Source organism: Danio rerio, chromosome 19 (genome assembly GCF_049306965.1).
Source record: "Danio rerio strain Tuebingen ecotype United States chromosome 19, GRCz12tu, whole genome shotgun sequence".
Classification (NCBI taxonomy): domain Eukaryota; kingdom Metazoa; phylum Chordata; class Actinopteri; order Cypriniformes; family Danionidae; genus Danio; species Danio rerio.
The window spans coordinates 12,504,828-12,519,439 of record NC_133194.1 but is presented as its reverse complement, the minus strand read 5'-3'; the positions used below and the strand labels follow the sequence as shown (position 1 = coordinate 12,519,439).

The following is a 14,612-nucleotide window of genomic DNA, read 5'->3' as shown; positions in this document are numbered from 1 at the left end:
TATTCATAATCGAAAATCGAATCGTGCCTTTAGAATCGAAAATGTAATCGAATCGAGGATTTGGAGGATCGTGACACCCTTTGTATTTACTGTTCAGATTCATAATTTACTGTCGTCCTTTCCAAAATTGCATTCATAGTCGAAGATGAATTAATCAGGTGATTATGAAATCGAAGGTAATTGATAATGGCAGAACATTAAAATGTGTAAATATGCTTGCATCATATTATGCTCTTTGTCATTATCTCCTTGCATTGAAAGAATTGCAGACCTCGCAGTTAATTTCAAACTTTATTAACATTCATATTAGTCATGTTTGATTTTTAAATTATATTTATATATTCCAGTTCAAAATATTTCATGAAAAAGGGATATAGTTCTATCTCAAACCATTTGCATGTTTTCATAGCTTAGTGTTTCTGTCTTTACTGCTTTTAGTTTCAGACTACCACATCTCTTCCGGCAGTTAAGCCACATATAAACATGTCATTGTTTGTGGACTGCAGTGGCTCTCTCTTTCTATTTTTCTCTCAGTCTCTCTCTCTTTCCCTGTATCTCCCCTTCTCTCTCTTTTCATTCTTACTTTACACCTCTGCAAGTAATGACTGTGGTTACGTGTCATCAAAAAAAAAAAAAAAAAAAAATCCCTGAAAGTGTTAGTTTACCCTGAAATGCAATGTAAATAGATGTTTTGTTGAGCAAACAAGAATGATTTTGCAAACTGTATGAATTTCCAATAATACCAGAAACATCTTTACATTTATTTACGTAAGCTGGATAAAGTCATCCATCTGTCATAATATAACCTACATCAGTGAGCCGGAATGTGTCCTTGTACAGTCGTCATGTACATCATACTGTATGTGTGAAAGCCATGACATGATTTTATTTTTGGCCGTGTAAATCCGTGTGGGCCGCAGATCAACACACTACGGGGCAATTCAGTTACTGGTGTGTGTTGGTCAGACTATGCAAATTTGCATTGGTGTATTTGCTGTATTTGTTCATTTAGACTGGCCTTTTTTGGTGTCATGCCATGTCACTGATGTCTGACAGACTTTAAGCCTGGAAGGAGGAACATTCGTGTCCTCTCTATTAGCTCTGATTTCCTCTGGGTGATCTCACACCTCACACCTGCCCTCTCGTAGAACACCAAAAGATAACATCAGCAGGAAGTGCTGCAGGATATTCGTAACAGACTTTCAGACTTTCATTTGTAGTTTTGAGAGAAAGCTTGTCTGCTTTGGTTGGGGGAAAAACAAAGTAAGAGATATCTCTGTGCTTTAAAGTTTGTTCTCACAGAATGAATTCAGTAATTAAATATTTGTTCAAATTGGTAAAAATCTAACTGATGTCAGAACAAAAGCATAAATGTGTTGACTGTTTGCTTTATTCCTATTTAAACTGGTCATCTAAACTATATTTGAATGGCTTTGGTTCAGTGATATACTTGCAAATTGAATGATGTTATTGAGCATATTACTAGCTTTACAAAACAAAAAATAAGAAAAATGTGCAGTCTCCAGAAGTTTTTACTGTGTGATTATATTGCTGTTAAAATGACCCTATAATTTAAGTTATGAAAGCAAGAAATCTTCCAGTCTTGGTTTTAAATATTTGAGACATGATATTTCTGTAATACCTCTGAGCCAACCTAGGTTGTGTTTTTCTCAATTTTAGTAAAGGCACAGTTATAAATATGTCTCTTTGTTGCCACAGTTATAAATATGTCTCTTTGAGTTAACATGGAGTTTTTTAATACTTCTTTGAGGTCTGTACTTCAGGCTTTTAATTTTCTGATTGAATTTGACAAGAGAGTTGAATCGAATCATCTATGCGCCAATATATCATTAAGTAGACCTTCATTTGTGATGTAATGTTTCACTTGAATAGCTATTGTAATTAGTTTAAAAAAAATTCAAATATAATTTATGTACTGATCATGCTAAAATAAATTATAATAGGGATGCAACAATTAACCGATTTTACTATTAACCGCACTTTAAGTCATCACGGTTAATTAATCAGAAAGGCTTCTCGACACCTTTGCACGGAGCAAAACTGCCGCAACTAGGCTTGGAACAATAATCGGTTTTAAGGTTTACCACGGTTTGGAAAAGTCAAGGTTTTAAAACCACAAACATTTTCATTTATACAGTTCCCAAGTATTTTTTTTTTTTTACAACTATTTTATTCGTTTTTTAGGGCAACAGTATCTACAGCAAAAGAAAGTTCCAAATCAAAAGCTACTGGTCAGCCCACGATTCAGGAATTGTTTGAAAAACAACCTACATACATGCTATATTGTTTGGTTACTGAGCAGCAATAAATAACACTTTAAAATAAGTTTTCAAGTGATTTTTCTAAACTAGTAGTGTTTTTAAAAATAATTAATGCATATTAATTGTGATAACAGTGATTATTCCTCTGACTAATTGTACAACAAAAATCTATAATCATTGCACCCCTAAAATATTTTTCTGATCTAATAAACTTTTCAGGTCTAAAAAGCTGTCATGCTAAAAATATTTATACACTAGTATCAGGGTTGTAACAATATACCGGTATGACGGTCTACCAAGATTTGAACGTGCACGATTATCATACCATGAACAATTGCATATCAACGGTTTTAACCGCAAAAAAAAAGTTTTGCATGAAATAATTCTCATACTAAGTACTTTTGCATGCACAGAAGCACAGAAACATGACAAAACAGTGGCACAGCAAAGACGAACTGCTGCTCTTGCTGTTTTCAAAAGACGCAAATGAAGGTGCAGCTGTTTGTCTGCATTGCAGACAACCATATCCAAATCCATATTCACAGACAACCATATCCATGCTGGCACATAAAACCTAAGGATGTTCCATATTGAATCTAGTTTCGTTATGTAACTATTTATAGTATAGTAAATATTTATATCTATTTTTTTACTGAGGATTTGCACCATGTTTATTTGGACTTTATTTAGACTTTGACACATTATTTATTATTTTCTTATTTTTTTATTTGTTCATTGTAAGTGGTGTTGTTTATAGTAGCTGAAAATATATTATTTGGAAAAAGTCAAATTTGCTTCACTGTTCTATTATTTTGTAACATTTGTAAAATACCGTATACCGTCAAACCGTGGTATTGTTTTAGACGATTATCATACCGTAAAAAGTTCATACCGTTACAACCCTAACTAGTATGAATGAATGAAGACCTGGGTAGATATTCTGACTCTTATTGGCTATTGTCATTTTTCTCTCGTCTCTACTCCCTTCATTTAGGATTTATTTTCAATCTCTTGCCACTAGCGGAACAGCACCTACTGGGTAGTTGTAGAGCTGCACGATTCTGGCTAAAATGAGAATCGCGATTTTTTTGCTTAAAATAAAGATCACGATTTTCTCACGATTCTGTAGATGTAAATTAAAGGTATGGTAAAAACAAACCTATGGCACAACCTCGATAATAATATGTGTAGGTCTACTGGTTTCTATAAATAATTCTATTCTATATGAATCTATTATTATAATAATTCTAATGTTGAATTATTATGTTTGAGATAAATGCTTGCAATCTGTCATATTCGACAATTTAATTCACTGGTAAAATCAGTCGTTTGCCATTATCAGATTATATTCAACAATATATAGGCCCACAACTGTGGGTTCGCTATGAAAGAAAAAACATCAAATGCTTGTCGTAATCATAACTCTAAAATGTGATATTATCATTTAAATGAAGAGCACACTTTCGGTTTCATTGTGACTGCTAAGTGCTTGTTCATACTTCGCGCGCGGCTCCCAAACGATCACTCCGTGCCACAAACTGAATATTATTTACAACTGTATTACCTGTTACTCGTAACATATGCAGGTTCTGTTCACTGAAGTAGACGCGCGCGCCCGCCCGCCCGCCCGCCCGCCCTCTCTGTGATGACAGCTCACGGTCAGCAGCTCACGTCACGTGTGATTTCCCGATCGCGAAAACATCATTATATGAAGACAAAATAAGATGAGATAAGATGAGATAAGATGACATTTTTAGGTGAATTATACCTTGTAAATACATTATGTGGCTCATTTAACATCATTTTGAGGTGTCAATGTCACTGAGCAACGTGTGTGAAACAATGAAAAGACTCGTGCAGCCGCCTTTTCTTCTCTTCTGAACTTGAAAATATGATTGACAGAATCGTAGAAATGCTGGATTAAGATCGTTCAGGAGGTCGAATCGAGATTGCGATCTTTTAACGATTAATTGTGCAGCTCTAGGTAGTTGTGTTTAAAGATTTTCAGTTTTGCTGCAAAATTCTAATTTTGAGGCAACTTTCTGCGATATGAATATTGCATATACTATTATCACGATAATGATAATTTTTACGTATGCTGTGCCAGCCTGTAGAGGTTTGTCAGATATGTCATCCGTGATTAATATCATTTTAAATCATCTTCAATAACCAATCAAAATGTTGCATGAAGTGTTCAAGTTTTCACTTTATGCTGTACTATTGTGAGGTGTGTGTGGTGGAGTCTGATCACGATGTTTGACAGAACACAGAAGTTAAAAAGATCAAATAACCGTTGAGATGATAAGATGCATGAGGATCCTCACTTTCCATTTTAGAGTTAATACTGATCTAATTTAAAACCTTTTACTGTACATTATAGCATGCTTTCTGAATTATCATCAGACAGATGGATACATGTTCCTCCAAGGCATTTCCCTTTGTAGGGTTAGCAGGACAATATGAAGGTTTGATAGTCAAATGAGTTGAGATTTCATGTGCTGCACTTGCATATCAGTGCACTTCACTGTTCACTTTTCAGCAGAAAGAAAATGCTATTCAGATGGCCTGATTTGTTAAATGAAATGTATATTTTTGCATTTTACTGGCAGTGTGAGCTCTGTGGAAGTCTAGTGCAGTAGCCTTCCTGTAATTCTGTATGTTTAGAGAAGTGGTTTGGTTGTGCAGTATTAGACAAACACTACAGGTTGTGCATTTTTGTCAGGATGAAAATAGGCTACAGAAGCTTCAACAAGTGTGTTTTAATTTCACATATTGCTTGTGTTCATTTGTGATCAACCCTCCTTAGACTAATAAGAGATTTGGTCCCATTTTATATTAAGTGGCCTTAACTAATATGTACTTATACAGGAATTAATAGTTTGTTACAATGTACTCATTGTGTAAATACATGTATTTACTGTGTACTTATGCTTGATTAAATACATGTATGTAATTACATCTGTAATTAATTTTTGTAATTACATTTGTAAATACACTGTTGACCATCCCTTACACCTTAACCCACCCTTAAACCTACCCACGCCACCAAACCTGTCCATAACCAAACCTCTATCCCAACTCAAAAGCACCACAAGTGTTCTCAAATACATTATAAACACAGTAAGTACATTGTATTTATTTTTTGATGTAAGTACATAGTAGTTAAGGACACTTAAAATAAAGTGGAACCAGAGATTTAAACAATTTTTTTGAAAGGCAACTCAAAACAGCGAAAAGCATAAATAAGACAATATTTTATATAACAAATAAAATTATTAAGTCACACTCAACTGGTTCCAAACATGTAAGCATTTTTTTGAACACAAAGGAAGATATTTTAAAGAATGTCAACAACTTGTAGCAATTGACATTCATAGTATAGGTAAACATATGGAAGACTATGGAAGTCAATATAAGATGTTATATAATAGTAGATATAGTAGATAAAATGTTGATGCTACTAGCTTAACTAATTTCTCAGTAGCGTGACGGTAGCATCGCTACTTTTTAAATCAAGTAGCTTTTCAGTAGCCAAGCTATATTTTTTAGTCACGTTGTGCAGTAGCATTCACACAAGCTATATATACAAATCGCGGATTGATAAGTGACGCACCAACATTCTACGAGCTGTGAGAAACATGTCTAGCCGATGAAAGTAAATCCATATGATGGTAAAAAAACTTCTGGTTTTACGGGGGTCGACAACAAACCTTTTGGTGCATTACTGCCACTGCTCTCTCTGGTTGGTGATGTTGCCAACTAATCAGGCTAACACGAGAAATTTGCTTGATGGAAAGATGACCTGGAGGGGAGTTATTTCTAAAGCAGGAAGTTAATGTTTAGATGTAATAACGTTAATTCTAATGCTGTGCTTTTGTTAATGCTGATTCAACTTTAAATGTCTTTTGTTTATTGAGCTGGTTGTAAATTAACTTATGGTTTGTCCAACAAATGTGCCCAAGTACATTCAACAATTATAGAATAAAATGCTCATTCCTAAATATTTCCCTTTTCTATAAATTAAAATAGCGTTTTAAATGTGTAACATTTGGTTTTATTGATTTATTTTTTTATTTTTTATTTTTTTACTGTCATATACTATAATTTTTTTCTGTTTGATACAGTCTATTAATTGCAGTAACTGACTGAAGTAAGCAATTATGCCTCATATGTTTCATTGAGAGTTTTATTGATCACTATAATATGATTGGCTTGGAAGTTGCTTTGATTTAAAAATGAAAATTACAAAAATAGCTTAGATGTAGCTAAGCTACTTTAGCCAAGTAGCTTTTAGCTTAGCTTGCTACATTCCCCAGAGGGTAGCTTTTAGTGTAGTTAAACTACAGCCAAGTTAATAGCTTAGCTCACTACATTTTTCAAGTAGCTTGCCCAACACTCATTTGTAATTTCAATATTTCACTATCTGACATTAGATTGAAAAAGAAAATGATGTGAAATTAAATTAGCCATTGAATCCTGTTTGAACTGCAATTACTTTTCATAACAGCTCCCTCTTGTCGACATTTTTGTAGTTATGATTATCGTACAGCTTGTTGTGTTCCGGCACCAATAAAACAAGCAGCTTGACATTCATCTTCAATGCATCATCTTTGTTGTTAGGAATATATGCTTGCCTATCCAATTTTGTGCTTGTACGCAACTTGTTTTTTGTTCTTAAAGATGCTTTGTGTAATGAATAATGACATAACTTTCATTTTTTGGGTGAACTATCCTTTTAATGCTGTTTAGCTATTATCTTGCTTTGTCTCATTCTCTCTCTTTTTTTCTTTTGTCCTGTGTATGTGGATACCGCTCTCTCTCTCTCTGCCTGGTGGAATCTTATGGTCTATTCTTAACTGTGTCCATCTATTCATCCATCCATCTGTGGAACAACATGACCTGAATGCTCCCCAAAGTAGCAGTAAGTACACTTAAAGTCAATTTCCAAACACCTCAAAGCCACAAATGGATATCTAGTTCAAATTGCCAAAAGGTCTTTTAAAACTAGAGCCTGTTCTTGTTAGCTTGTTCAAAAGACAAGCAGCACTGTTATCACTCTTACTTACTTTTGAAGATATTAAAGTTGGCCAGTGAGCACTGTCGATTTTACGGATACATGTTTTTGTGTGGGAACATTTGAAGATATTTAAATATTTTTGTGCCGGTAGAGAATGAAATGGAGAACATGAAAAAGCAAGACACAACAACACGAATGTTTAAATAAACATTGTGGAATTTGGTTCAGTTTACATATTCATTGTGTCTGTTCAAGTTATGTTTGAAGCAATCCAATTTTCAACTGTTTTAATGACAATATTTGTGTAACAGTAGTGGGTCTGGGCATGTGACCAAAAGAACAAATCTTTTTGGGTGGCCATTTTTTTCTCCACAATGTGTTGAAAACAATTGATAAACCACTTTGTTGGAATGTGAATGTTCGAGTCTCTTTTAACTGATACATTATCAACTAACCATTCAGATAAAATCAAAATGTTAAACGCAAAAATTTGGTGGGATACACATCTCTGCGGAAGCCAGTCTTTACATTGAGTACTGAAATCAGTTCTAAGGCTCTATTTATACCTGGTGTTGAATAGGATCTGAAACATTTTGAGCTTGTCCACCTCTGACCGCTTCCAAAGCTAGTTGAAAATGTGTTCTGGATTTCTGCCATATTGTAGGTGATCATGTGGTCGCACGGTATGCATTCTAACCGACCACAAGTGTTAAAACATTTTAGGATGGATTGTTGAAGTGTCCAAAGCAGGCAGGGTTTACATGTTGTCGTTCAGTTTGATTTTTTTTTTAATCTATTTGCATTAAAATTTGTTTGAAATTTTCTTTTTCTTTTTTTTTGATGAAAAACCAAAACAGAAATAATGCTGCATCCCAATTCGCATACTGTTTGTCCTAAATGGTATTCAAAAAAGATTTAGTATGTCTTATGCTGTGTTCACAGCAGTTGCGGAACGCACAAATAAATCACGGTATTCGCACGTAAATAGACCTGTAAAAAAACATTGAGTTTTCTTGCTTTATTTGCTTCATTTGTATGTCAAATTCACCTCACAGTAAATGCTGATTCGCGTCATGGGCAGGGGTCATGTCTGCCCTGTGACTCTAGCTTAGTTGCTAAATTGCTAGGATAGATGTTATTTAGAGAATAGCTATGTTTATGTGCTTTAGGAAGGCTAAAAACAGCATATATATATATATATATATATATATTCATTTGGTACCCTGTCTAAGTCCACTAGATCCTTTCAGAAGTGCACCCAACTCTAGAAACTCCCCAAACTATACCTGGATAATGGAGGCTTTCAGCAGTGCTTCAGACTGAGCCGAGCTTTTGTCTGGTGTCTGCAAAAGGATTTTCCCTTAGGACACCAACAACAGGCACTACGTCATAATCATGCCCCTACAAAAGAAAGCTCCTGATTGGTTAACGTGCAGGCTCAATTGTTCGCTGAAGGTCATATTTTCCAACTCAAGCGATTTACTCGAAATGTGCGGTAAATAGAATCATTCGCGCCACCTCATTCACGCGTATCGCGCCACAGAATGTCTATTCGCATCTTTGCATTGACTTGACATGTAAATCACTCGTGCTTGATGCTTCGTCTGCGTCTGGTGTGAACGCAACATTAAACGATAGTATGTTGGAAAAAAGTATGCTAAAAGTTCCCAAATGATGTACTATTTATGGTTGAAATTCGAAGTGTAGAACCATCCATAATCTAACTGCTGATATTACCCACAATACATTGCACATTCGATGTGAATTCGATTAGAACTACAAATTCAAATATAAAAGGTGTATACAAACTACAAACACTAACCATCAATTAGAGAGGCTTTGATAAAGTTGAGTAAATAACTATTATTAATTAATATCTAGCCAACTGGAAAATATTTAAGTCACGTTTTCCATCTTATATGAACTTCTATAACAATGTGACCTTCTATCTAACAACATGAACTTCTATAAGGACGTGTTTGGACATTTAACTTCTGAATGCATAATTATCCAAACACCTGAGGAGATTTCTCTGCATGAATGTCAGATTAATCTGCTGTCGCTTCTCCTATATGGTAGGCAATTAAATATGAAAGAAATGTGGATGATGTGTTGAGATGATTGACAGGTTACATATCTAAGCAATATAACTGTTCGTTAATGAGGAAGTATTATGTTCAAAAGCTTGCAAAATCTACTGTTACACACTCAAATGTATCTTCTTTTTCTTTACACAAAAATATGCATGCTTTTAGGATGTAGGATAGGTATGAGAATTGGCACACAGCAAAAGAAAAGTGTTTGAAGGTGGACAAATACTTTATTTTAAATGTGTAAAAGGAAATGTTGTCTCCTATCTACTTATGATCTGTTCTAACAAAACACATCGTAATACCAGGTCATTTGCCAGAAAGTTGCAGTTGATGTCATTCTTGCTTTCAAAGAGGAAAGTCTGCTAGTTATTTTGGTACTTGGACAGTGGAAATGGAAATGAGTGTACTGTAGTGTATTGAACCAAACCATACAGCTCAGTGGAAACAATTAACTATCAAATTATTACCAACAAAAACAATTGATCAATTAAACATGTTTTTTAAGTGAAGCACTGAAATATAACACTTAAAAATGTCTTTAATTTGCAACTTTTATTTTTATTTATTTATTTTATTTAGTTATTTTTCTTTGGATATGTGAATAATTTTTTTTTTTGCAGACATATGTAATTCCTAAACTATAAGGTGTCTCTGAAAAGCCACGTATTAGGCTAATTGCTACATCATAGCCAAGATTCTTCTATGTTTAATGTCAAACTTAAGTTTTCTGTTATAGAAATATCATGTCAACACTAACTAGGGGAATTTTGACAAATGTCCACCCACATTTTACGTCTTATTTGTAGTGTTTTGTCCGACAGTTAGCTGCCTGCTAAAGTCATTGACTGTGTTTGGATTTTGTCTACAGCAACAGAAGAACCTTGAGGGGTACGTGGGATTTGCAAATCTCCCTAACCAAGTGTACAGAAAGTCAGTGAAGAGGGGCTTTGAGTTCACTCTCATGGTCGTCGGTGAGTAACTTCTGTCCTGTTTTATCCCACTGCTGCTCACAGAATGTCATTTGAGTAGAATTATAATCATAGCCTGCGACAGCCTTTTTAGAATATTCATAATATCCATCTGATCATTTTATTGAGCAAGCTTTAGAGCAATAGTTTACAAAGTGAACATTCAAGTTCTAATTATTCTTTCTTTCTTCAAACATAAAACAATATATTGGGGTTTGACCTTTCTAATTCATTTGAACTGAAAAAGAGCAGTGTGAATAGTTAAATTTCTTCTTTTAATTAACAAAAGGAAGTAAAATTGGTTGGAATAACTTAAAGGTGAATAAATGACCAAATTGTATTATATGGGTGATCTATCATTTTAAAAACAGATTTGCACAAGAATATTTTTGACAATAGCCAAACTCATTGTATGGGTCAAAATTGCCAAAAATCATTTGAATATTGACTAAAGATCATACTCCATGAAAATATTTAGTAAAATCACTTCCATATATTTGCTTAATTTTTTATTAATAATATGCATTGCTAAGAACTCAATGTGGCCAACTTTAATGTCGGTTTTCCTAAAATTTGGATTTTATTTTGAATCGTCAGGTTTTAGATTTTTGAATAGTCTTATCTCAAACAAATATTGTCATTTTAACAAACCAGTATGGAAAGCTCATTTGTGGAGCTTTCAGGTAATGCATGAATCCAAAAATGTACACTTACACTTAAAATGATTTTTGCTGCTTGTTCAAAGTACTTATTTAAAATGAGCTGAATCAACACAATCAACACAAAAAAAATAATAATTTAACAATCAATATATTTTCTGACAACATGAAGGAATTGTGTCGAACCCTATTTTTTACAGTGTACAGGTATGTGTGAAAAAAAAATTAAGGGAAGGTCCTTTTATTTCAATATTTGTTTCAAAAAGTGAAACTTGTGTGTTATATTAGTTCGCTACACACAAAGTGAAATATTTCAAACCTTTCAAAAATTTAAGATGAAAAACTCAAATCCAGTATTTCCATTATGACCAATAAAAAGGATGTTAAACACATGTTGGCCTTCTCAAAATTGTATTGTATTATGACCTCAGTACTTTGTTGGGCCTCCTTTTGCTACAACATCAAGGCAGTGGAGTCAATCAGCCTTTGACACTGTTGAATTGTTATGGTAGCCCAAGTTGCTTTGATATCAGCCTTCAGCTCGTCTGCATTTCAGGGTCTCTGTTCCCTCATCTTCCTCTTTACAATAGCCCATAGATTTTAAATGGGATTTAAGTCAGGTGTTTTCACTGTTTCCTGGCCAATTAAAAAAATGGGATGCCATGCTCCTTAAAATAGGTACTGGTAGCTTTGGCACTATGTGCAGGTCTTGCTGGAAAATAACATCAAAATCTTCAAAAAGCTTGTCGGCAGCATAAAGTGCTCTAAAACTACCCGGTATAGAGCTGCATTGACTGTGCACTTGATAAAAGACAATGGACCCACACCAGCATCACTGACTGTGGAAACTTCACACAATGGACATTAAGCAGATCGACTTTTATGTCTCTCTGCCTTTCCTCCATACTATGGGACTTTGATTTCCAAATAAAATGCAAATTTTGCTTTTATCTGAAAAGAGGACTTGGGACCACTTTAAAACAGATCAGTACATTTTCTCTTAAGCCCAGCACAGGCGCTTCTATCATCGTTTTTGGTTCAGGAGTGGCTTGCTTGACACATGAAATTCTAAAGCTGTAGCCTGTGTCATGCAGACGTCTGTATGTGGTGATTCTTGATGCTCTCACACCAGCTCTGTCACTCTTGCTTGACAATCCTCTCAAGGCTGCTGTCATACAAATGCACCTTTTCCAGACACATTTTCCCTTCCTCTTAACACTATTCATTTACTAAGATACTGCACCCTGTGAGCATCCAGGTTTTTTTTTTTTTCAATTGCCTTATGGGACTTTTCCTCCTTATGGAGGGATTCAAGTCAGCAGTCTTCCCCATGATTCTGAAGCCTACTAGACCAGACTGAGACCATTTTAAGGCTTTGCATTAATTAGTGGACTAGATTGTAATAGACACAGAGAACTTTATCATGATATCCCAGTGCTTTCCACAGGTTTGAATTATACTTGTGGTTTCATGGCCAGATAAAAACACACCTCTTACCCACAGCAGCATATATGCTCAACTACATGTGACAAACAAAAAAATAATTTATTTTTAAGTATATTTTTATTTGTTATGACACTGTTATACACCTTTCTTTTCAGTGGGTAGAAATAATTTAAAAAGGGCTGTTGAAATAAAAGAAATCCACTGTTTCTCTTACTGTACGTTCACACCGAAAGCAGCGAGAGCGTCAAAGTAGGCGGAAGTCATTCATTTTCAGTGAGAGCCGGCAGCGATAAGCGGCGTGTCTTCTACGGCGTGGGCGTCGAGGAGAGTTGAAATCAAGTCAACTTTATGGTAATGAGCTATGACGCGGTTCGGCGACATGCAATCAGAATGAAAACATCCACCACTTGATAGAAGTTCAGAGAACAGACCTGTGAACTTTGGTTCCGACCACAATTGTTCCCAGGGGTTTAATGATTGCGGTCGCCTGATTTACAATGTTTTCTCACAGGAACATGCATTAAATGATTACTGGCGAGTTACTGATGTTCATTAAAGTTATATAAATTTATTTAAAAAAAGCGGGAATCTCACGCAACGTGACAGTACAAAACAGTATAGCTGCTTCAGAATATTTTAGACATATGGACACATATTGGATAAATAAAGCAAAGCCACACCAGACGCAACTTGATCTTCCATTGTTATATGAATTTGATAAGAAGTGCGCAACATTTTCACGCTAGAAAGCATGTTTTATGCGGGAATGTAACTGATATGCTGCAACGGCTCCTTTAAAAACGAGATCAATGTAGCGAGTTTTGACGCTCTCACCGCCGGAGCTGAAGGCAGACAGCGTTGTCGCCAGGGCGGCCAGAGCGACCTTGGACGCTCTCGCCGCTTATGGTGTGAACGTACGGTTAATTTTATACTATTTAGGAGCCATGTGCACGCACTGAAAGGTAAAGGCTGCTCTTTTTCTCTCCTCCCTCTCTCTCTCTCTCTCTCTCTCTCTCTCTCTCTCTTTCTCTCTTTCTCTCTTTCTCTCTCTCTAAAGTTGCTTTATTTGCATAACATTACAGTATTGTCAAAGCATTTTAGATATGTATAAAGTATGTAATATATTAACATCAAAATATAAACGTTACTAGAATAAAAAGTATAATTATTTAAATGAGGCAAATTAGTTTATTATCTATTTCTAATAGTGTACAAATCTTTTGCAGCCAGTATATTTTGTTACTCTCCGAGTTTACTGAGTCGTTTATTAAATTATTAATTGTTTAATGTTTCTCTCGTGGCTGTTCGCACGCAGTCAGCTGCGAGAAGGTAATGCAAAAACGCATACAAATAAAGGCAACTTTAGAAAGCGAAAGTAAAACCAAATCCTGGACATTTTGGAGATTCAGAAACTACGGTCGAACGCATTTAGGTGCATCTCTGTGGGTCTGCAGAGCACGTGACTGTCTGTGTGACTGACAGTTCTCGCTGGAAATGGGAAGAGCGAGAGAATTTCTACTGGTAAATCGATTGTGGAAAAAAAACAAAAAAAAAGGGTAAAAGGATGATAGTAATAGTATTATTCATGTTTCATCACCAAATATAATTGGGCAGCTTTATATATATATATCTTGGCAGCCCACCCAAGTAAAATCTCTGTGAGAAGCAGTGTATTTTAATTTAGTGAAATCTTTAATCCATAATCATCAAAATTGAATGAAACGAAGGCTTGAAATGTTTCACTTAGTGTGTCTTTAACTAGTATGACACAAGTTTCACTTTTTGAAACAAATTATTGAAATAAATGGACATTTTCTCTATTTAAATTTTTTGGCACATACATGTTTGACTTTTTTGTGGTCTGTTTGTCTTTTTGAAGTTTGTGACATATGGAAGAAAGCTTGATTGAAACGTTAATGGAAGTAGGGTCAAAAATAGAGGGCTAGTGACCCAGTATGCAGCACCATGTGGATTATACGCACTCATGTGTCGAACGGGATACAGTTTCACGCAGGCCGTTTCATACCAGGAGCTGGCAGCTGTGCGCAGAAATGCATTAGTGATGGCTTTCAAATAGCAGAACTGAACTAGAGAGTGTGGCTTGAAGAAACGCACACTCAAAACAAACGTGCTTCCCATTCTCCCAT

The 14,612-nt window shown here is 35.1% G+C and overlaps 1 protein-coding gene across 3 annotated transcripts in view; it reads left to right on the top strand.

Moving 5' to 3' along the window:
* Positions 1-14,612, top strand: part of septin7a (septin 7a) — a 94,417-nt gene that overhangs the window by 7,217 nt on the left and 72,588 nt on the right. For all 3 annotated transcript variants that reach the window (NM_201161.1, XM_073930661.1, XM_068215054.2), the window contains 1 exon segment: positions 10,261-10,363. In NM_201161.1, coding sequence (NP_957455.1) covers positions 10,261-10,363 — 103 coding nt within the window.